This window comes from Astatotilapia calliptera, chromosome 10 (assembly GCF_964374335.1).
Source record: "Astatotilapia calliptera chromosome 10, fAstCal68.1, whole genome shotgun sequence".
Taxonomy (NCBI): Eukaryota; Metazoa; Chordata; class Actinopteri; order Cichliformes; family Cichlidae; genus Astatotilapia; species Astatotilapia calliptera.
This window is the reverse complement of record NC_137431.1, coordinates 625,639-649,548: the sequence shown is the minus strand read 5'-3', so window position 1 is coordinate 649,548 and position 23,910 is coordinate 625,639. Positions and strand designations below refer to the sequence as shown.

Below are 23,910 nucleotides of genomic sequence, written 5' to 3'. Positions count from 1 at the left end.
AATCTCCGGCAGCTTAAACATGTGAGAGGTTGATCGCGCAGAGAATCGCTGAGCTTATGTGAGTGAGTGTGTAAAAGCAGCAGGATATATATTTTAGTTCTGCTGAGCCAAATAAGACAGGTCAGGGTGAAGAAGTGACAGCCAAAGAAAAGCTTACCACAAAACGGAGAAGTTATGACAAATCAGACTATAAGGCAAAAAGAAAGTGCAGCTTTATGGTTTCATGGACAAAAGAATTTCTGTGGCTGCAATGTGACGAGCTAAATAACCAGGGCTGCACATAAGTGGTCCGCAGGTGCGCATTCGCTGTCAAAATAAAAAACACGCACAAGATAAGAAGTTGCAACGCGTGTTTGCGTACATAAGATTTTCAGGAGGAGGACAGACGTTTGTTTAAAACTCTTAAAGATGTCGAAGAAGCTCCTTTAAGCAATTACTGTGATGTTCCTCCACCTCCAAAGAAACGTCAGGAGTCCGAACCACAAAGGAAGCGCGTATTCTCGGAAAAGTGGTTGCAGGAGGTGAGCTGGCTTCAAATAAATGATGAACGCACAGAGATGTGCTGCAGAATGTGCCGTGAAAATCCCACTCTAGGACAAAAACAGCCTTTTATATGGACGCAAACGCGCGCTGCAACTTCTTATCTGGTGCGCGTCTTTTATTTTGACAGCGAATGCGCACATGCGGACCACTTATGTGCAACCGTGTAAATAACATAATGTTCTGCCGGGTGTGTTGTTGGTTTTCCCTCGATTTCTGAGTCGACAAGCGCCTTTGTTACTGGGACCAGTCATTTTAAGAAAGGCCCCCATTAGAACCCATGAGAAATGCAAGAAATGCATTATTGCTCAGTCTGCAGTAAACTGAAGAGTCCCTGCCCGAAGGGCTACCAGGGATTTTGAAATTTTGCGAGCCCTGAGATATATATATATTTTATTACTTTGTTGTTTCAGCAACATTAAATTTAAAAACTGTACTTTTGAGGTAAAATATATATTTATAATTTTAATAAATGACAAATTAAAAAGGCATGAACATTTTTTTGTATCGAAAAAATATCAAACCGTGACACCAAAGTATCGAACCGAACCGAGACTTTTGTGTATCGTTGCACCCCTAATAAATAAATAAATAAAATTATATATATATATATATATATATATATATATATATATATATATATATATATATATATATATATATAGATATATAGATATATAGATATATAGATAGATAGATAGATAGATAGATAGATAGATATATATATATATATATATATATATATATATATGAAAACAAACTTGAGTGTTCAAACCCAGCTCATCACCACGCTCAAAGTGGCTGCAGGAGCAGCTTTTAATCAAAGGTAGTGCTACTGCAGTGACCACAGCATCGATGTGATGCAAACCAATAGTATGAATGTTAGCTTGGCAGCATTTTTAAATAAAGAAACAATGAAATAAATTACCTTTATTTTTATCATACCAGTGGTTTAATGTGAGTAGTTGATAATGTATGAGATATAGGTAAGAGAGGGAAGATGACTTTGCCCATTTAAGACAAAATGAATGGTGTACTGCACACCAAATACATGGACTGATTCTTATAGAGCACTTTTTCTACTCTCCCGGAGTTCTCAAAGCTATACAACATGCCACATTCACCCAATCACACCCATTCTCACAAGCACTTTCTGTAATCCGAGTGCTTTCTGACGACACTCACACACATTCACAGACCGATGCATAGGAGAGCAACTCGGGGTTAGCATCTTGCCCAAGGATACTTGACATGTAGACTGGAGGAGCCAGGGATCGAACCACCGACCTTCCGATCGGTAGGTGACCTGCTCTGCCTCCCTGCAGCGTCTGTATTGGCTACAGCCAATTTCTTTTAAAATGTGACACTCAGTCATAGAGCTGCTGTGAAGAAGGGCTCCTGCTACTGAGCAATGTGGGCCTTCAACGCCCCCTAGGGGTTAAAAATAAATAAAAACTCCCAGCGCCAAATTGTTCTCTCTCACACACACACACACACACACACACACACACAGACAATGCATGAATATTTCCAGTTTTTCCAGGATGTCTGTACAGCACACAGTGACAGTGTCTGACAGCACTCAGAACAATGGGAAAGTTCACCGAAGTCAATAAAGAGCAGAGGAAACCTGCAGGTTAACTGTGAACTGAGGATCTGTAATTCAGATGTGTCACCTTTTTTTTGGCCTGGATGAGGAGCCAAGGTGTCCTCCTCACTATGAGCCAAGACACCAATCAAATTAAATGAACTAACGTATTATATTTATATAAAAAATGAAATTACTTTTGAGTAAATATCTCAGCAGCTGTGAGTTAGCCATCATTCACACAACACTGATTGCTTTATCAGGGCTGTAGCAGATTAGCACTCTGTGGTAACGCTGCGCTCTCCAACCTGAATCCTGCACTGGATCTAACTGGTTTTTGAGAGTTTGGAGGGCGGAGCCTAAAGGGAGCAGGCTCCTAATGTGATTGGTCACTTTGATGGACAGTTCAGATTACTGCAGTAAACCAAGTTACACCCTTGTAACAGTGCTGTCAATGATTCAGTTACAGTCAGCTGACTTACCGACATCTCACCCGCACTCTGAGGGATTAAGCCATTGGATACAGGCTAAACACTGAGACACATTTCTATATAAAGAGTAGAAATGTGATATACAAGAACCAGTCCATTTACAGTCTGGCAAATGTGCCATTACTGCAGAGTCTGCACCAATCCATGGCACGCTCCATCTTCCTACGAAGACTCCAGAACCACAGGATACTTGAAGCTCCTTACTTTGGGCAGCACTGAACAATTTGACACGTATGGCCTAGAATTAGAGACAAGCACAGGTGGAATCCAACACCATCTCAAGGATGTGGACACAGCTGTCACCATTTAAGGACCTGATGGCACTTAACAATAGACGCAGAGTTCAGCTGTGCACCCTACATGTGCCCACAATTCCATATTCAAACCTTAAAAGGAGCATCTTAGGTGAACTTTCAAAGGTCATGTCACCATGTTGGATGGTGAGTGGTTGAAAGAAGCTGCAGCAGACGACAGCACCAATCAGCTTCATCTGTTAGACGAGGTTCCTTCTGCGTCAAAGACATTTTCTAATTATTCAGCACAAACAAGTTTGGAGCCTTCGGTGCTTTCAAACTCTGTTTCCATCCTTGGGTTGTGAACAGTGTGTCATTGTGTGACCTAGCCCTCTTCTACAAGGCCAGGAAAACAACTATTCATGAAGTTAGATGGGTATCTTCATTCTCAACATCTAAATGTGATCATAGATGATCCGTGTTAGCTTGTTGCTGCTGTAATATTGCCAAACGGAATAAACGCTGTGTCAAACATGTAATGGACAATCTTGGTAGATTTAAAATGTTCTGGCAATCCCGCCCTGCTGGCAGCACCGTCCCTCCACAGAAGTCTACCAGATAAGAGTTACCTTCTACTATTGCTCCCTAACACGAGTTCAGATTAAACAAAGGCATCTTATTTGCCTTTTTTCCCCACATTGTTATGATGTCATAGTTTTGCAGTGTGGTAGGTCAGTTGCAGTGTTGATCCTGGATCTACACTAGTATAATGCAGGAACTACATCAACGTGGGTGCCTCAGATACACCGTTAACTGAACGTGCATGTGTCTGGTTTATTAACTTTTAGAGTTAGGGTTTGGTTCAGTTTTCACACAGGGTTTAGGTAGCACTTCTTTGGAACAGCTCGTTTTGTTGGTTATTCTGGCCATGGTTCACCCCGGAGTTTAAGCTGGTGGAGCAATAAAGCTCACCTTAACTTTGAATTGGCTACTGGGTTTGTGGCTTTGGGGGCCGGGGCGGGGACACCCGTGTTTGAGCTTTATGTTGCGCTACGGACGTAACAAAGGACACCTTTACCATGTTATTAAAAAACTATGATTAATTAGAATGAGCATTAATACAATTTAATCAAAGTGATAGAAAACGTGATGTAACTTGATTCTGTTGCAGTTTTCAACAAAGGCTCAGTCCCCAAAATTATCTGGGCTAGCTCCTTTACTCAACAAGTTATGAGGTCTCAAAATGCCAGAAAAAGAAGAGAGTAACTTTATCCTAACCCTGTAACTTACAGTAACTATAGTACTTCATATTTAAAATATAGCACATTTAATGAAGCAAAGCTACTGTACTTCAGGTGGGAGGCACTCACTGAACCTATTTCACATGGAGAGATGAGCCAATAGGACATGAAGCTGTTCTTAGTCTTGAACACAAGAACGCTGAGTATCTTACCTGAGAGGTAGCGAGCAGGTGTACCGCACTTGGACTTGGAGTCTGACTTGGTTCACATTTGAGGCCTAGAGAGGTGAGGATTTCTGTCAAGACTTCATACCGCGAGGCATTGTTGACCTTCAGTTCATCAAAAGCATCCAATGGCAAATTCTGAGAGTTGGGAGCAGTTTCAAAGTGGACCTGCAGATATACATGTTTAAGTAAAAACATCAGAAGATGCAGGAAACATTGATGTGGCAGCAAAAATGAGTATTATTTATTTTATACTGCAAATATTTGCACCTAATAAATCTGCTTGTAATCTAGACATCATATGACTTCGGGCTTCATTTACTAGCCCAACAGTTAGCAGTACCACATACCCACTGTCAGCACCCGGATTCATTCAGAATGCATAAATAATGATAATAATAATTATGATAATATTTCTAGACCCGACTGCAAAACGAGGACAGAACAGTTCCTGGATTATAGAAGTTTCAGGCTGCTGTGGCAGTTAATTTACTGCTAGCTACACCATTAATAAAGGAATCGTGTGCTATAGGGAGACTGCTAGATCAGCTGATCTTCTCTTAGATCTGCTGCTATAGGCTCAGACTGCTGGAAACATCCCATGATGCAATTATCCTTCACCTGAAGGCATTTTTGCCTCTATTGGACTGTGCAGCACTGAAGATGGAAAATCAGGAGAAAGAGCAAACATCAGAGTTGAATCCAGGCTGCTGCACTCCTGTGGTGGGGAGTACCCACTGAGCCACTCACACTCATGTCAGTCACTGAGACCTCACACATCTGAACCTCTTTCTTCCCGTTAAGAGATTTTCCAACTGCCGCCAAGTCCTTGGACGTGGGATCGCCTGAATGTTGGGCTTTTCTCTCTAACATCACATGGGCTTTATGTGTGAGGCAACTGTTGCTTTGATCTGACACTACAGAAATACAACAGCATGCAGGTTCACTGTCCCACATGTGTTAGCACTACTGCAGGCCTCAATAAAAGCATGCTATTCATTGTCCCCGAGGACAATGAATAGCATGCTTTACATGGGTTTACCTGACAAAGGACAGCTTCTCCACTGTCCCCTCCGTGGGTCAGTCGTACAATAACCATATCCTTCTTATGGGGGACATCCCCTTTCAGCTCCCCCCACAGTTCAACTTCTCCTCCCCCCCGAGGATCCCTGATGTAGACTTTCCCACTCGCCAATATACTCAGATTCAGCTCTGTGCTGTCTTCCTTGGTGAAATTCAGCTTGTTGACCTGCATGCACTGGCTCTGCCTGACTTCCAGGTAGAGTCCTGCAGGGCACAGAGAAGAGGCTAGCCCGAGGACTTTGCCCCCCTGGCTCAGGTAGGTGAGAAAGCGGGTCTGAAGCTGGGGACTTAGGGTTTCCTCTTCTGCCAGTACCAGGAGTCTTGTGTTTTCCAGCCAGGGATCATTCAGTGCCTGCTCTGGCTGGAGCGGATAGATGATGTTACTTTCCGTGTTTATACATTCTGATAAAAGCTGGCGAACTGTCTGAAAACGTTCCTGACAGCCCCCCGTGTAGACGAGAACATTTGGGAGTTTGCCACCGCTTTGACCAAAAAACCCTCGGGAATCATTTTCAAGTTCATCGAGACACTCGTTTCCAACAGAGTTATCATCCGGTAGGTCTGGAATATTCTCAGCGGAGGCATATTTGACAGAGAGTATAGTACTGTTCTCCAGTTCCAGACATTCATGGCAGCTGGACAGATGCAGGTGGTGTCCGTGGCCCTCCATGTGGTGATGATTCCCCAGGGAGTGTTCCTCCAAGTCACCGAGAGATTCCAAATCCTGGGAGCTGCGGAGTGGCTCTGACCCTCGCCGGTCCTCTAACCTCCTCTTTACCTCTGGGATGAGAAGGAAGCTGCCTTTACGGCACTGCAGATGATGGTGGCGAGCTATGGGCTCTCCAGTGCTACAGGGAAGCAGTGACGACTGTGCCCGTGGGCTCTGTGGACACTGCTGGTCCAGCAGTGCACTCAGAGTGGATTCTTGCAGGAGGACAGCTGTGGAAATACAACCACACCACAAAAACATCAGAACCATCTACTGATCTATCTTTGTATTCAAACTTCAAACAACTGTTTCTGTCAACCACTAAACTACTGAACAGTAAAACAGTAACAATGTAAGCTCTTTGGTACAGTTCTGGTATCCAGCAGCTTCGGAGAACAAACAGCTCAGAGCCGCTGAAACCTTTCATTCAGCTGTGCTACACCACAGAGGTATAAAGCAGGGGTGGGGAAGTCCAGGCCTCGAGGGCCAGTGTCCTGCAGGTTTTAGATGTGTCCTTGATCCAACACAGCTGATTTAAATGGCTTCAAGTTCTCCAGAGGCCTGGTAATGAACTAATCATGTGGTTCAGGTGTGATGACCCAGGGTGAGATCTAAAACCTGCAGGACACCGGCCCTCGAGGCCTGCAGTTGGACATCCCTGGTATAAAAGCTTAACCCTATACACAAATACAGCAGGGAAAAGAAGCACTGAATAAATAAATGAATAAATAAATACACACACACACACAAGCATTAATAGCAATGTGCAATACACATACGCTTATTCTTCTTATTTTTATTACATAAGTTTCTGTGTTGTGTCGTTTTGTGTTGTTCGTACGTGGGACAATTTTCCGATTTCATTTCACTATCGTACTATGGATGACTGTGCAATGACAAAGAATTATCTTATCTTTCTATGTAACAATCACACACATTCATTCTTCGATAGAAGCATCAGAGAGCAACCTGGCAACTATCCGAAGGATATTTGGCATGCAGGCATGTTTGACAACCAGGGATCGAACCAGCAACCTTCCAATTAGTATATGACCTGCTCTACCTCTGAAGCTACAGCTCATATCATGATGGGGTAAGAAGCTCGGTGGCTGTAGAGTTCCACATGTTGGGCAGGTACAGGTCACAACTTCCTCACAGACGACAGAAAATATGTTTGTGACATTATTTAAACCTGAGCTCCTGAAAACAGTCAAAAAATGTCTGTAACTCTTCAATGGGTCATGAGACAGTTTAAGTTTAAACTGTGCGGCTCTATACCTGTAAGCTCAACGTTGTATATGAGGTTTTGTGAGTGAAAGCACTTTCCTGCTGCTGCTGGATGCAAGGCTGAGTTTAAAGAGCTACTTCAGACACTACAGGGTGAGAACACGCTTCTACCTTTTTATCTTGGAAACGTAAACTAACAATAAGAAAGTTTATTCTCCTTCTGAACGTCATCACTGCAGTACTACATGAACACAACCTCGGGGAAGTATATTAGGGCGTTTGGTAGAGGGGTGGAGCAAAACCCGACCAACAGAATTTCAGTACGATCCTCATCGCTTTCTCTACGGTGACAAGATGAAGGTGTTGGCACATGAAATTGCTGTTTTCTTTGGGCTTTATTAATCACGCTGATCAACATAATACTCGATGCAAACGAGACATGAGTAAGGAACTGTGAGGTGTGATACCATGTAACAAAAACATCGTAGAAAATCTACTTGAAGACCACATACGGACTATCTTTGAGGGCGTAAGTCCATTGTCCAGCTGGAGGCGATCTTCTATGAAAGCTATCCCGAGCTGGCTGTAGCTCTCCACGCTGGCTCGAGCGACTGCCCTGAACGGCTGGCCAGGGCAACACGCCACAGGGAGACAGCAGTCGGACAACTTCAGCACCTGCACAACACACAGTGACACGTGTTAGAGTTCAGCATGCCCCGCCTACTACATCATCACCTGGTGTAAGGAGGGATTAGTACAGAAACTATAAGCCTGTAATGATGGTCACGTGTCTATTTTCACCTCACTTCATAAAAGCTAACCTAATAACAACCACAGCATCATCCGAACAGCATCAATGGCTCCATCAGCACAAACCAGAAGAACATGTACCTTATCCCATATTTGTTAAATGCATATTTTTCTGTGTGCTACATTTAACATTGCTAAAATACTAAATATGAAAACCATCATAACCACCAAAACCATTATTATCCACATTCTGCATTTTGTGCCGGTTCATTCAGTGTAGTGTTTTAAAGAGGCACAAAGGCTCCAACAAGGAAACAACGGCCTCATTTACACTGATGTCACGTCAGCACCTGCCAGCTGCATGCTAGCTACAGACGCTTGTGTTAGAAAACACACTTAAGTACAAAGACCTGGTGAAGTACTCTGATTTGTGACGGCAACATTACAACAATGGGATTGTCCCATTAGCATGGTGGGTAGCTAATGTGGCTAACGTTACGTATGGCCGATGCTCCCTTCTCTTCATAGTTCTGTATTAAAGCACAGCCAACTGTACATTCAGCCGTTTTTCTTTCTGTTGGAACAAGCATCAGCTCATTAGGACAAAAGTGACAACCAGCCAAAGCCATTTAAAAGAAAATTATTATCACTTTAGAACCACGTCACTGACAAAAATCAGCATTCACATAAGCTTAAGCCCTCAGCTACGATTAAGGGAACTTTCTGAATGTGACAAAGTGAAGTACAGTGGTTGCAAAAGTATTCGGCCCCCTTGAACTTTCCCACATTTTGTCACATTACAGCCACAAACATGAATCAATTTTATTGGAATTCCACATGAAAGACCAACACAAAGTGGTGCACACGTGAGAAGTGGAACGAACATCATTCATGATTCCAAACATTTTTACAAATAAATAACTGCAAAGTGGGGTGTGCGTAATTATTCAGCCCCCTGAGTCAATACTTTGTAGAACCACCTTTTGCTGCAGTTCCAGCTGCCAGTCTTTTAGGGTCTGTCTCTACCAGCTGTGCACATCTACAGACTGAAATCTTTGCCCATTCTTCTTTGAAACAGCTCCAGCTCAGTCAGATTAGATGGGCAGCGTTTGTGAACAGCAGTTTTCAGATCTTGCCACAGATTCTGGATTGGATTTAGATCTGGACTTTGACTGGGCCGTTCTAACACATGGATATGTTTTGTTTTAAACCATCCCATTGTTGCCCTGGCTTTATGTTTAGGGTCGTTGTCCTGCTGGAAGCTGAACCTCCGCCCCAGTCTCAAGTCTTTTGCAGACTCCAACAGGTTTTCTTCCAAGATTGCCCTGTATTTGGCTCCATCCATCTTCCCATCAACTCTGACCAGCTTCCCTGTCCCTGCTGAAGAGAAGCCCCCCCAGAGCATGATGCTGCCACCACCATATCTGACAGTGGGGATGGTGTGTTCAGAGTGATGTGCAGTGTTAGTTTTCCTCCACACATAGCGTTTTGCATTTTGGTCTCATCTGACCAGAGCAGCTTCTTCCACATGTTTGCTGTGTCCCCCACATGGCTTGTGGCAAACTGCAAACGGGACTTCTTCTGGTTTTCTGTTAACAATGGCTTTCTTCTTGCCACTCTTCCATAAAGGACAACTTTGTGCAGTGCACGACTAATAGTTGTCCTGTGGACAGATTCCCCCACCTGAGCTGTAGATCTCTGCAGCTCGTCCAGAGTCACCATGGGCCTCTTGGCTGCATTTATGATCCTGAACGCTTTAGGTAGACGGCCTTGTCTAAATCCAATCGAGAATCTGTGGCAAGATCTGAAAACTGCTGTTCACAAACGCTGTTCACGTGTGCACCACTTTGTGTTGGTCTTTCACGTGGAATTCCAATAAAATTGATTCATGTTTGTGGCTGTAATGTGACAAAATGTGGGAAAGTTCAAGGGGGCCCAATACTTTTGCAACCCACTGTAGGTTTATTTATTTGGACACTAAACGTTGTTACGGTTACTCTCTTGGTGAGCAATGGTGAGGACAAACATGGCGTTTAAATTATGAGTTTCTTTGAAAGAAATGTGGCATTTTTGTTGTTGTTTGAATCTTGCCTGTAAATTAGCATGACATGGGACCTTTTAACTTTTATTGAAAAGTTAAAAGGTGTAGTAACTGATGAACGTCTCCAGTAGAGGGCACTATTGGGCTTCTTTTCCTGGAGCAACTCTCCTGTTAGTAGTTTCATTATTACAGCATCCAATCAGTCAGGGGCAGAGGATGACTACTTTGATGAATAGTTTTGTTTTACACTGCAGAAAAGCTGCGATCAAGAGAAACTACTGAATAAATGAGCAGATACCTCCACCTTTTTTTCCTGAGCTTACCAAACAAAATCCAAATTTTATTAATTTCATTATTTTAAAATTTTGACATTTGTCTTTAACCCTCATGCTCGGGTCCTCTACCAGAGGCTGGGAGCTCGAGGTTCCTGTCCAGTATCTTTGCTGTTCCCAGGACTGTGCTCTTCTTAGACATCTGTCCTGAGCTGTGCTGGAGCCAGTCACCCAGTCAGTGTTTCATTTATATTTATATACATACAAGCTTGTTGCTTCATAATGAGAACAGAAGTTAAGAAAGCACATTGCTTACTTTCTTTTTAGACGGCCGATGAGAAGGAGAGCCCACTTTATGTTCTGTAGCTTCTATGATGAAAAAAATATTGTCTATTCGTGGAGCACAAACGGTAGAGGACCGCAGGAGAACAGTCCACTGGCTGAGGTCCTCACATACCTGGAAAAGTACAGACAGAACAGACGACAAGTTCAAACACTACAAAGTGTTACACATAAAGTAGTTAGTAACAATAGTCACATGTTTTCTCGGTGTCCCATTATCAAGTATGGTATCAGCGTGGTGTACAATGTGACCGATATGAAAGTGTTGGGCTAAGATGTTATTTCGTTGTGGGAGTGGCTTCAGCATGACCAGCTGTTAAAGCTCCGATGCAAAGACGAGTCCCTCATACTGTAACAGCTGACCTGATCCTCTGTATTCACTCTTCCCATGCTTGTGCAAGACACGAGTGGTAGTTACAATCACCTCGTTCTGTTTTCATACAAGGGTGCATTCTGATCCTAACACTGCTCAGCATTTCACCATGCTCCATTTACTTATTCTGCTACATTACTCAGGCTCGCAGGCCAGACCTGAGGTGCTCGACTGTGGATCACACCAGCAATGCACTATGCAGCAAAGTCTGTGCAACATCCTACCTAATGATCCAGGGATCTGTCTGATAATGGAACCAGTGGCCTGGAGAGTGGGAACTCATGAAAGGGCCCGGAGGGTACTATTAGTGGGTTCATCAACAAAGCTGACATGGCAGACTGACCTTTACTAATACACAGTGACTTACAAAAGTATTCGGCCCCCTTGAACTTTCCCACATTTTGTCACATTACAGCCACAAACATGAATCAATGTTATTGGAATTCCACGTGAAAGACCAACACAAAGTGGTGCACACGTGAGAAGTGGAACGAAAATCAGACATGATTCCAAACATTTGTTACAAATAAATAACTGCAAAGCGCCGTCCAGCCCCACGCACAGGGCGATCCGCGGTAGCTCGTTAACTGAGATTCGCCGCGTTATGGCGTTAACGTCATTTCAGATTTACGCTGACAGCACTAGTGGGAACACAACGAATATGACTGCACATTTACTCCGACATCATCCTAGTGCAAAGACAAGTGGAAGCAGACAAAAACAACAAGCAGGCATGCTACACACTTTACCCGAGTCATTTAGACAGCCGTTAGCACATGATTCTCCTTATGGGGACCTGATATGTTTAATATGCTGCTGAGAATATAGCCCAGAAGAAGCGTATAGTAGAGCTTTTATTTTGGAAAGAGCCATTTCTCTGTAATAAACTCTCTTTTCCAAAGATGAGTGATTTCTCCATCAGATAGATCCTGTAATTTGAGACAGATGTAAAAAAATATACGAGTACTGGCTAAATATGAGGAAAAATGCAGCACTCCTACAAAGTCTCATATTCCAGCACACATTCACAAAAAGACAAACATTCAAACTGCAAATGATACGGAGTGAATTAGTTTAATGTTGTTTATGCATGTTGAACACTTCTAACATTAAATTTTAGGTCATGATGATTTGAAGAGCTGAGACCGGAGTGACACAAGTGTTCAAAATAATTAGTTTCTGATTTATAATTAGATTGTTAGCTTTTTTATCTAAAGCCAGCATGCAGGCTTAAGGAAAACAGCAAACACCAAATGAGCTACGTCTCAGTCTACAAATGTTACCGCCCAGAAACAAAAAAAACTACTGAACCAGTCTTGCTGTCAGAATAAACTGGAATATAGCCAAGCCAACTCCCGTGAATGATTCGCTTACTGCACTTTTCCAGCTGACAGCTGGTGTGTCTGATGTACTGGCCACCTGGTCTCAGTCAGCAGTGCCCTGCACTCTCAGTGTGAGCTGACAGAAAGGTGACTGTGGGTAGCACCCAGTAAACATTGCTTTGAACTTCAGGCAGCGGTACACCACATCTGCATGCTGCCATGTGACTGGCGGATTGGAGATTTGTGTGACTGGAGCACAGGCTCTTTAACAGCTGTACCTATTAAAGTTCCTGTGACTGTATGCCATATGTATTTGAAAATGTGTCTCGATTTCAGTGTTCTTGAACTTGTTTGTAGTTTTCTGTAATGTGTTTGCCTTTATTCTGACAGATGCTGCTGTTACCCAGTCACACAGCTGCATAACTGCCTGTAAAGTCTGTCATTCTGGCACTACCCTGGAAGTTCAAATCCTAGCAACCAAGCCAATGAAAAAGTAGGATGTAGCACTACACCAGGGTCTGGCCATAGACTCAGAGCAGCATAAGCACATTGTATAGAGCACAGCTCACAGACACCAGTGAGACACTACAGTGGGACACCAGTGAGACACTACAGTGGAACACCACTGAGACACTACAGTGGAACACTACAGTGGGACAGCAGTGAGACACTACAGTGGGACACCAGTGAGACACTACAGTGGGACACCAGTGGGACACCACAGTGAGACACTACAGTGGGACACTACAGTGGGACACCACAGTGGGACACTACAGTGGGACACCAGTGAGACACTACAGTGGGACACCAGTGGGACACCACAGTGAGACACTACAGTGGGACACCACAGTGGGACACTACAGTGGGACACCAGTGAGACACTACAGTGGGACACTACAGTGGAACACCACTGAGACACTACAGTGGGACAGCAGTGAGACACTACAGTGGGACACCAGTGAGACACTAGTGAGACAACAATGGAACTACAGTGACATTACAGTGAGACACTAATGAGACACCTTTGAAATTACAGTGACACTACAGTGAGACAACAGTGGCACAATGAGTTTTGTGTTGTTGCTGCGCGCGCGCACGCACGCACACACACACACTGTATCACCGAGTGAACGCCAGCCTAACTCGCAGCTTTCCATCCGTTTAGCTGCGGTACAGCTTCAGAAAGGTGCTCAGCGTACTGTTCAGCTCAGGCTCCGTGGGGACCTGCGCGTGAGCCCACCGCACACGAGCACACACACAGCTGTCAAACTGATTAGTAAGATTGTAACGCGTTCAGGAAGTACTCGCTCTCCACGGTATGACGTAAGCGTGTGTCCGGTGACCAACCTGAGGCTCGCTTACATACACGGCCTTATCTCCCCGCTGAAGAAACACGTTGTCCTCGAGCTGAAGCGAGCCTGAACGCGCGCGCGCGGCGCGGCGCGAGCACAGGCTGAAGCTGAAGCTGCTGCTGTTCAGACCGCTCCGGATCAGCGCAGAGTAGCACCTATGAAAGCGCACCCACATGTAGACGTAGCACAGCGTTATGAGCATGTTAGGCTGCGCACCGAGCGCCCATGGTGGCTCCTCAACTGAAACCAACTCGGAAGCATTACTGCGTCCACAGCCGAGAAGCTAACAAGAGGACGCTACAGCTCTTCTTCTTTGGTTTCAGTGGTAGGTAGCGACAAGCGGCGGGGCGCATTACCGCCATCTATGCGAAAACCATTTCGGTTTCTTCTTCGAGGGATGACTGCCCTAATCCAGGTGATCTAATGGAGCATTGTTTACATCCAGTTTGAACGTCTCGGTGTCGCGTTTGTTTGCAGTCCTTTAATAAAGTCAGTCATTCACAGTGAGTGTTCATGTTCTTCATACCCTCCTGCCAGCGTTTACGCAAACGACTGTCCTGTCCATGTCATGCTTCATCGTGCTAACAAGTAGTGATGGGTCGTTCGCGAACGAAATGGCTCTTAGAGCCGGCTCTTTGACGTGAACGACGCGAGCCGGCTCCTTATCGCGAGCCGTCACGTGGGTTTTCTTTTTTTTTCTTTCTCTCAGCCTCTCTCTCGCACTTTTTTTCCGCTTCACTCTGCACGCGAGCCTTGTGCTTTACGCTGGGCAGAGGGGGGAGGGGCGGTAGTTACACTCAGTAGCACAGGAACAGAGCCAGAGAGAGAGAAAGAGAGGCAGGGACAACAACATTAGAAAGGTATAGTAATCATCCACAACTATTTTCAGTTGCAGATGATAAAGGATTGAGAAAGTTTATTTATGCAGGTCCATATGACAGAGAATGTGCATGTTCTTTTAGTTTTCATATTATAATTTATATTTAATTGTGTTGTGGTTTGCAGTGTTTTGTGTTCTTTTCACTTTAAATTTGTGAAAGGAAAAAGCTGAAAATTTAAATAGTTAAAACTTGAAATGTGAATAGTTGATTTTTGTATTATATGATTTATTTATTACATTTTATGTGGAGTGAATAAATAAAAGTATATTTACGGTGGCCCCTAGAGACAAAGCACATACAAACTTCAAATCACGTACGAACTCTGAAGCATGTACAAACTCCAAAACACGTACAAACTCCAAAACACGTACAAACTCCAAAACACGTACAAACTCCGAAGCACGTAAAAACTCAGAAGCATATAAAAACTCAGAAGCACATAAAAACTCAAAACACGTACAAAAGACAACAGAAGTGCTCCAGGATGCTGGGCGCAGTGTTGAGCTTTGTTATCTTGTGGCTACACAAGCCAGCAAGTACCAACGACCGGATTTGGTGTGTGGTAATAACAGGTAAATTATTTGAATATATATATATATATATATGAGTGCCTGTGTATAAATACACAAACAATACACACATGCTTTCAATTGTGTAATTTAAGTGATCTAGTAGCTCTGCTTTGGAAGTTCAGTTCATGCTAGAAATGTGTTTTGGAGTTTGTACGTGTTTTGTCTCTAGGGGCCACCGCATATATTTATATATAAACATATATAAATAAAACCACTTGTTTTTACGTTAGTAATTCCTTTTGTGCATAATTTTATATTATTGTTAATAATAAATTAATTAAAGCAACAAAACAACCTGAAGAGCCGGTTCGGAGCCGAAAGAGCCGGCTCTTTTTAGTGAGCCGAACCGAAAGAGCTGGATCTCTAAAAAGAGCCGGAAATCCCATCACTACTAACAAGCTACCAGCGGCTCTGCTGAAGCTGTCGTGGTCCATCAGCTGCTGCAAGGAGGACGTGATGAAGCCGACCGATGATCAGTGTGCGCGCGGTCTGCGTCAATATGGTGAACACAACATATGATGGTTCAATCACCATTTTTGATGCAGACTTGTGTCGGTGGAGCTGAATGACTGTCCACAGGGCTGTGATGTGCAGCAGCAGTTTGTGCCTGCTGTTTCCAATAAAACTCGTCTGTGTCAGATTCTCCCATTTCCACTCGCACTGCAAAAGCTGGTGATGTCTGAATACTTAATTAAACTTGTGATCTCTACACAGAAGAGTGAGAGAAGGAAGGAAGCTGAAGTTAAAAGATTGTAGTTATATGAAGAAAGTTAGAATATAAAGTATTTATTGAACCTTTGATGAAGAAAGACATTAACAACCAACAAATCAAAGCCGTTTGTCATTCATAAATCCAAGTTCATGTTAAAATGCTTTGGTTACAGTGTCACAGATTTTATATTCACATATGAACAATAGTATTTATTAAAATAAAGTTATTAACTTTATTTGTTTACACATTGTGAGTTCATTGGTGTGAAAGTGTGCCCCTCCTTCCTGATTTCCTCATTCTTTGTGTGTTTATCACACTTCAGTGTTTCAGATCATCAAACAAATGTAAATATTAGACAAAGACAACACAAGTAAACAAAATGCTGTTTCTAAATGAAGGTGTTTTTGTTTGAGGGGTAAATAATCCAAACCTACATGGTCCTTTGTGAAAAGGTGATGCCCCCTAAACATAATAACTGGTTGGCCCACCCTCAACAGCAACAACGGCAATCAAGCATTTATGATAACTGGCAATGAGTCTTTGACAGCGCTGATGAGAAACTTTGTCTCATTTTTGCAGAATTGGAGGATTTTTGAGCAGAACCGTCTTTTCATGCCACAGCATCTCAATTGGATTCAGGTCAGGACTGTAACTAAGGCACTCCAAAACCTTCATCCACTCACAGTTGGACTCACTGGTGTGTTTTGGATCATTGTCCTGCTGCAGAAGTGCGCTTCACTGTGAGGTCTTGAACAGATGCTCAGACATAAAGCAGAACAGCCCCAGACCGTCACACTACCAACACCATATTCTCCTGCTGGTATGATGTTCCTTTCCTGAAAACCAGATGTAACGGGACACACACCTTGCAAAAAGTTCACCTTTTGTCTGACCAGTCCACAGAATATTTTCCCAAACGCCCTGGGGATCATCAAGATGTTTTCTAGGAAAACTGAAAGCCTTTATGTTCCTTTCCTCAGCACTGGTGTTCATCTTGGACCTCTGCCATGCTGGCCATTTTTGCCCAGGCTCTTTTTGTCTTATGGTGGAGTCATGAAAACTGACCTTAAGGGAAGCAAGTGAGGCCTGCAGGTCTTTGGATGTTGTCCTGGGGTCTTTTGTGACCTCGTGGATGCACTCTTGGGTTAAGTTTGGTCGGCCGGCAGCTCCTGGAAAGGTTCACTGCTGGTTCATCCACCTTTCTGGATAATGGCTCCCACTGTGGGTTGCTGGAGTCCCACAGCTTTAGAAATGGCTTTATAACCTTTCCTAGACTGAGAGGGCTCAGGTACTTTGTTTCTCATTTGTTCCTGAATTTTCTTGGATCACAGCAGGAAGTCTGACTTCAGAGGATCTTTTGGTCTATTGCACTTTGTCAGGCAGCTGTTATGTAAGTGATTTTTTGATTGAGCACAGGTGTGGTAATAATCACGCCTGGGTGTGGCTATTCGGCTTTCTAAAGATGTGATACACCGCAGGTAATGTTTTCACACAGGGCAGGTTGTAGGTTTGTGTTTTTAACCAGATGTTTAAGATGTGTTTACATTCAAACTACTTTTCATCACACCAGTGTGAAAAAAGGCCAACAATGAATTGATGTCAAAGTAATAAATGATCAATGCACCGATTTATTATCAAACTATACACACATGTTCCAGTGAGATATCCCTACAATTAAAATCAGTCAGTTATTGGAGTATTGTCTTTAGTCATTCTAAAATGATGTGCTTGTTTTCCAACCAGGAGACCAAAGTTAACGTGGTATTGATTAGTTAGCCAAAACAGTTCAACCATGAAGAAGTGTTTCTAAAAAGGAAACGAAGAAGGCTCAGGTGAGTCGCAGGTGAGATCGTACTGTAGCAGACAATAAGGAACAAAACAGACCTGTGACGTAAACATTAAATGATCTAGCTGATCAGGCTGCAGGACAGATGCTCTCCTCTCTAATGTACCCATCACAGAATAACCATGGTTACAAGGGGACTCTGAAACTCACGATCGGTGTCATATCGATGCAAAAGTAGTAAAACATAGTAAAAGAAATATGCTGTGTGCATGACTGCTGTCACTGAGTTTTTAAAACAAAGTGAATAAATACTTCTGGAGGAAATCATGTGAATAATGAAAAAACACAAATCCTTTTTTATCCTGTTTTGTGTCTTTTTCCAGTTTCTCCAAAAGGTGATTCTGTTCATCTGGACGTAGCGTTTTGTGGGAGAAACGTTTCGTCATCATCAGGTGACGTCTTCAGTCTCAGCTGACTGCAGGTTTCAATCTTATAAACAGGACATTTGCATAATGACTGAAACCAGCCCACTGAAGGAACAATGGGCTGGGAGGTCAGTTTATAATCATCAATATGTAAAGTCTCATGACCATGGTCAACAACCACTGATCAAAGTCCATGAGTCCCATTCACAGAGAGTTGAATGGCTGCAATCACAGCATGTAAGATGGTGACAGATGTACCCTTAGGCCCCTCCTCCATTCAGAGATGGTCTTTCCCTTTTCACGTAAATGGCCTTCTTGACTCCGCCCTCAAACCAGCGTTCCTCCCTGTCCAGGATGTTACATCCTCATCATTGAAAGAGTGTCCACTGGCCTGTAGGTGTAAACAGACTGCAGAGTCCTGGCCTGATGAGGTATATCTTCTGTGTTGTGCCGTCCTCTTAGCCAGAGGTTGTTTGGTTTCCCCGATGTATAAATCCTGCCAGTCCTCCTGCACTTAACAGCGTACACTATGTTACTCTGTTTGTGTCGGGGGACCCGATCCTTGGGGTGGACCAGTTTTTGGCGCAGCGTGTTTTGGGGTTTAAAAGCCACAGAGACCCGGTGTTTAGAAAAAATGCGTCTCAGCTGCTCCGATACTCCTGACACGTACGGGATCACTGCAGGTGGGCAGCGGTTGTCCTTCTCTCCTGGATCTGCTGGAGCTTTCTTTAGGAGCCTTCCCAGCTTTGACAAAAGTCCAGCTGGGATAACCACATTTACTCAGGGCCTTCTTGATGTTCTTCTGCCTCCCTGGCCGCTGTGTCAGGTTTACGGTACACATCAGCTTTTAGATGTCCCCCATTACTGATGGAGAATTTGCATAATTAAGATTAAGGAACTGACCTCCCAGCCCATTGTTCCTTCAGTGGGCTGGTTTCAGTCATTATGCAAATGTACTGTTTATAAGATTGAAACCTGCAGTCAGCTGAAACTGAAGAAGTCACCTGAATGAGTGATGAAACATTTTTCCCACAAAATGCTACGCCCAGATGAACAAAATCTACTTTTGGAGATTTACTTACCTGGATGATTGAGCATGCGTCATGACGTTTTTCCAGTTTCCATTTTCTTTTACGTATCTGTTCAAAGATAGAAGTATAGTGCTGTCATAGCAGCAAATATACAACAAACATCAAGCACTTGTATAAAATGGGAGTAGAAACAGAGATATGATATATACTTATAGAGATATAGCTATAAATATACATACAAAAGAACAAGTATAAGTGCCAATATATGTTGTGGTGTACAAAGTGACAGGGTGCACTGAGGTGTGATTAATCTTGTTCCACATGTGTGGATCTGACCCCAGTGGATTAATGAAAGAGTCTGACAGCAGCAGAAGGAACGACCTCCTGTAACAACGTCAGACAGCCAGGCTGAAGGAACCTGTTGCTGAAACTGCTCTTTTGTCCAGGGTGTAATGGAGGGGGTGGGAGTCCATGATTAAGAGCAGTCACTGATCACCTCCTCCAGGGTGGTGAGCTCATGCCAACGCCAGACCGATAGAACATATAGAGCAGCGTGCTGCAGACACAGAATGATGCAAGCCTTAGAGCTGGCGATGGCTCCGTGGGTGGCCGAGGGGAGCCCATCATTTGCAAAGTGATTATGAAAGTGCTCTAAAAATAAAAGGAAAAGGAAACAGAGTCAGCAATAAAGGAAGTGATGTGACCGAGAAGACAGACGCCATTGGATGCAACGTGCACAGAATCCAGCAGGAATAAGCAGAAGCATTAACATCTGCAGCTGTGTTCAACACTGGGAGGGAAATTGAAAAGAATTTAGAAATTCCAAATTCCATAATTGATATCACTTATCGATTCTCATTGGCTCCGCTTTGAGACCATCTCTGAGGCATCAAAGACTTTACATCCTGGACGGTCAAATGTTTGTGGGTGCTGGAAGCGTTTCCCCTCTTTGTTGTGATCATTACTCCAAAAAGTAATTATTGCACATAGAACACTTTTCTTAAAAGTAATGACGCACCTTACTTAATTACACCCAGGAGAAAGACATTTGTTACGTTACTCGTTACGTTACTTTCGTTTTACTCTTATGATGTTGTAAAATGATCTGAAACACACTGCTGTCTGATAATAAACCCAGAGGCCATAGCTGCACACACGATTCTACTGTAGAAACATGAGCAGGCAGAAAGCTGCAGCCTGACTGCTCATCACTTTGTTATGTTTGTTTTAACGTACCGAGCAGTACATGGCCAGGCCCCAGATGATTTATCCAGGCTTCTCACAAAATACACTGCTGCTCGTTGTCTCTGCTCAGAAACAGAGTTTGTTGGTTGCTCCCCGAACACGACTGAAGAGGAAAGGGGGCGGAGCCTTTCAGTCTGTGGCACCAAGGCTGTGGAACAGTCTACCTCCACAACTACGTTTGGTTGACTCTGTGGAATCCTTTAAAAAGCAGTTAAAAACTTTACTGTTTAAACAAGCCTTCGGTTGACCAACGCTTTTTACATTTTGAATTTACATTTAACCTCTTATATTGTGTATATTGTGCATTTTGCAATTTATCGTACTGTTTATTTTAATCTTTGTGTACAGCGCTTTGTGACTACCTGTCTATGAAAAGCGCTTAATAAATAAACTTTACTGACTTACTTACTTACCTGTTCAGGTGCTGGTCTGGGGTCAGCTTTAACGTCACTCTGGGTTCTTGGCTAGCTTAGCGTTAGCATGCTGCCGAGTATGATGCAGTTGTGTCTGTCGTGGAGCAGTCTCCACTTTACTATCGCGCTCTCATCCTTCTGTGTAGTGATGGGCAGATGAAGCTTCATGAAGCACTGAAGCTTTTCATCCAATTGGTTCACCCCAGTGCAAAGCGTCTTGAAGCTTCATTTGCTCTAGTAGGACATCTACTGGATGTAAAAATATTAGTTGGCATGAATTTGAAGAGTGTGGCCGTTTGCACACAGCCTGTAAATGTCAACAACAAAAGGAGTGTGTAAAACATGTATATTGTAGTGATGGCAGTATACTGTGTATATTTATAGTGGCAGTATGAAAAATGATCATTTGGAAATGCTTAAAATGGAAATGATCATTTACTGTGAGGTGAGGTGTGGTTGGGGTGTGGACAGTGGTTGTGCTTTTGTAACGTTGAGGTATGGACAGCTACACACTGAGGCTTTGAGCCTCAGTCCTGCCCACATTTCATTCTCTAAAAACTAAATTTTCACTGCTTTTATGACCTTTTTAGTGGGGATAACATTTTAAACATTTAATGATTTAACAAATCTTTTGAAACCTTTGTCCTCCACAATGCTAAATGGCTGGGAGTCCTCAATCACCATGCTAACCAGGTCTTCATCTATTTGAGATTGTTCTCCTGAGGAAAGACAACAAAAACAAAGCACAAATATAAATATCACACACGTAACTTATTACAGTTGTATAATATTGATATATCATTTAGTAACATTACAGCATGCTATATTATCGTGGCATTTGATGGCTCACCTGGTCTTGCTCCATAATCGGTGTTCCCCCTTATTCTCATGCAAAGCTCTGCAGTGCCTAAGCATGGATGAGGTGTTGTTGTTATATCCCAGCTCCCTGGCACATAGCAAACACTTCACCTTGTACAAAAGTAAAGCTGCTTAACATAAATTGTATTGCACCATCAGTATTATGAAAATACATCTTCTGTAGAAATTTACATACCTTGTTGGGAGTAATAAAATCACAATGTTCCCACACAGGGGAGGACATCCTCCTCTTCTTAGCTGGCTCCATTCTCTCCTAACCTTCTCTCCTCACTACTCGACACAAGTAGTGATGGGATTTCCGGCTCTTTTTAGAGATCCGGCTCTTTCGGCTCGACTCACTAAAAAGAGCCTGCTCTTTCGGCTCCCAACGGGCTCTTCAGGTTGTTTTGTTGCTTCAATTAATTTATTATTAACAATAATATAAAATTATGCACAAAAGGAATTACTAATGTAAAAAAAAGAAGTTGTTTTATTTATATATGTTTATATATAAATATATGCGGTGGCCCCTAGAGACAAAGCACGTACAAACTCCAAAACACATTTCTAACATTAACTGAACTTCCAAAACAGAGCTACTAGATCACTTAAATGACTCCTTGGTCTTTGCCAACCTTCCTTTCATATCAAAAATCCTTGAAAGAGTAGTTGTCAAACAGCTAACAGATCATCTGCAGAGGAATGGTTTATTTGAAGAGTTTCAGTCAGGTTTCAGAGCTCAGCACAGCACAGAAACAGCTTTAGTGAAGGTTACAAATGATCTTCTTATGGCCTCTGACAGTGGACTCATCTCTGTGCTTGTCCTGCTAGACCTCAGTGCAGCGTTCGATACTGTTGATCATAATATCCTATTAGAGCGATTAGAACATGCTGTAGGTATTACAGGTACTGCACTGCAGTGGTTTGTATCATATCTATCTAATAGACTCCAATTCGTGCATGTAAATGGAGAGTCCTCTTCACACACTGAGGTTAATTATGGAGTTCCACAGGGTTCAGTGCTAGGACCAATTCTGTTTACATTATACATGCTTCCCTTAGGCAGCATCATTAGAAGACATAGCATACATTTTCACTGCTATGCAGATGACACCCAGCTCTATCTGTCCATGAAGCCAGATAACACACACCAATTAGTTAAACTGCAGGAATGTCTTAAAGACATAAAGACCTGGATGACCGCTAACTTTCTGCTTCTTAATTCAGATCAAACTGAGGTTATTGTACTCGGCCCTGAAAATCTTAGAAATATGGTATCTAATCAGATTCTTACTCTGGATGGCATTACCTTGGCCTCCAGTAACGCGGTGAGGAACCTTGGAGTCATTTTTGACCAGGACATGTCCTTCAATGCACATATTAAACAAATATGTAAGACTGCTTTCTTCCATTTGCGCAACATCTCTAAAATTAGAAATATCCTGTCTCAGAGTGACGCTGAAAAACTAGTTCATGCATTTATTACTTCCAGGCTGGACTACTGTAATTCATTATTATCAGGATGTCCAAAAAACTCACTGAAAAGCCTTCAGCTAATCCAAAATGCTGCAGCAAGAGTCCTGACAGGGACTAGAAAGAGAGAGCATATTTCTCCTGTTTTGGCTTCCCTTCATTGGCTTCCTGTTAAATCCAGAATTGAATTCAAAATCCTGCTCCTCACATACAAGGTCTTAAATAATCAGGCCCCATCTTATCTTAATGACCTTGTAGTACCATATCACCCTATTAGAGCGCTCCGCTCTCGCTCTGCAGGCCTACTTGTTGTTCCTAGAGTATTTAAAAGTAGAATGGGAGGGAGAGCCTTCAGTTTTCAGGCCCCTCTTCTGTGGAACCAGCTTCCAGTTTGGATTCGGGAGACAGACACTATCTCTACTTTTAAGATTAGGCTTAAAACTTTCCTTTTTTCTAAAGCATATAGTTAGGGCTGGACCAGGTGACCCTGAATCCTCCCTTTGTTATGCTGCAATAGATGTAGGCTGCCGGGGGATTCCCATGATGCATTGAGTTTTTCCTTTCCAGTCACCTTTCTCACTCACTATGTATTAATAGACCTCTCTGCATTGAATCATATCTGTTATTAACCTCTGTCTCTCTTCCACAGCATGTCTTTATCCTGTCTTCCTTCTCTCACCCCAACCGGTCGCAGCAGATGGCCGCCCCTCCCTGAGCCTGGTTCTG

General features: G+C 43.1%; 1 protein-coding gene and 1 long non-coding RNA gene across 3 annotated transcripts in view; one reads left to right on the top strand and one right to left on the bottom strand.

The window, feature by feature from the left end:
* hlcs (holocarboxylase synthetase (biotin-(proprionyl-CoA-carboxylase (ATP-hydrolysing)) ligase)) overlaps positions 1–15,732 on the bottom strand; it is a 51,104-nt gene extending 35,372 nt beyond the window's left edge. Inside the window, exons 1-6 of one of the 2 annotated variants that reach the window (XM_026181405.2) lie at positions 15,641–15,732; positions 14,315–14,377; positions 10,716–10,856; positions 7,849–8,011; positions 5,360–6,339; positions 4,306–4,485 (exon numbers count right to left, since the gene is read on the bottom strand). In XM_026181405.2, coding sequence (XP_026037190.2) covers positions 4,306–4,485; positions 5,360–6,339; positions 7,849–8,011; positions 10,716–10,856; positions 14,315–14,365 — 1,515 coding nt within the window. In that variant the 5' untranslated portion in view covers positions 14,366–14,377; positions 15,641–15,732. Of the gene's footprint in view, positions 1–4,305; positions 4,486–5,359; positions 6,340–7,848; positions 8,012–10,715; positions 10,857–13,783; positions 14,287–14,314; positions 14,378–15,640 lie in introns of those variants that run through there. The other variant, XM_026181404.2, reaches the window with a different exon arrangement.
* On the top strand, positions 14,065–17,649 carry LOC113030208 (uncharacterized). Its single transcript, XR_013911853.1, has 2 exons — positions 14,065–14,203; positions 16,533–17,649. It is a non-coding gene; the product is annotated as an uncharacterized LOC113030208 (long non-coding RNA).
* The last annotated feature ends 6,261 nt before the right edge of the window (positions 17,650–23,910 follow it).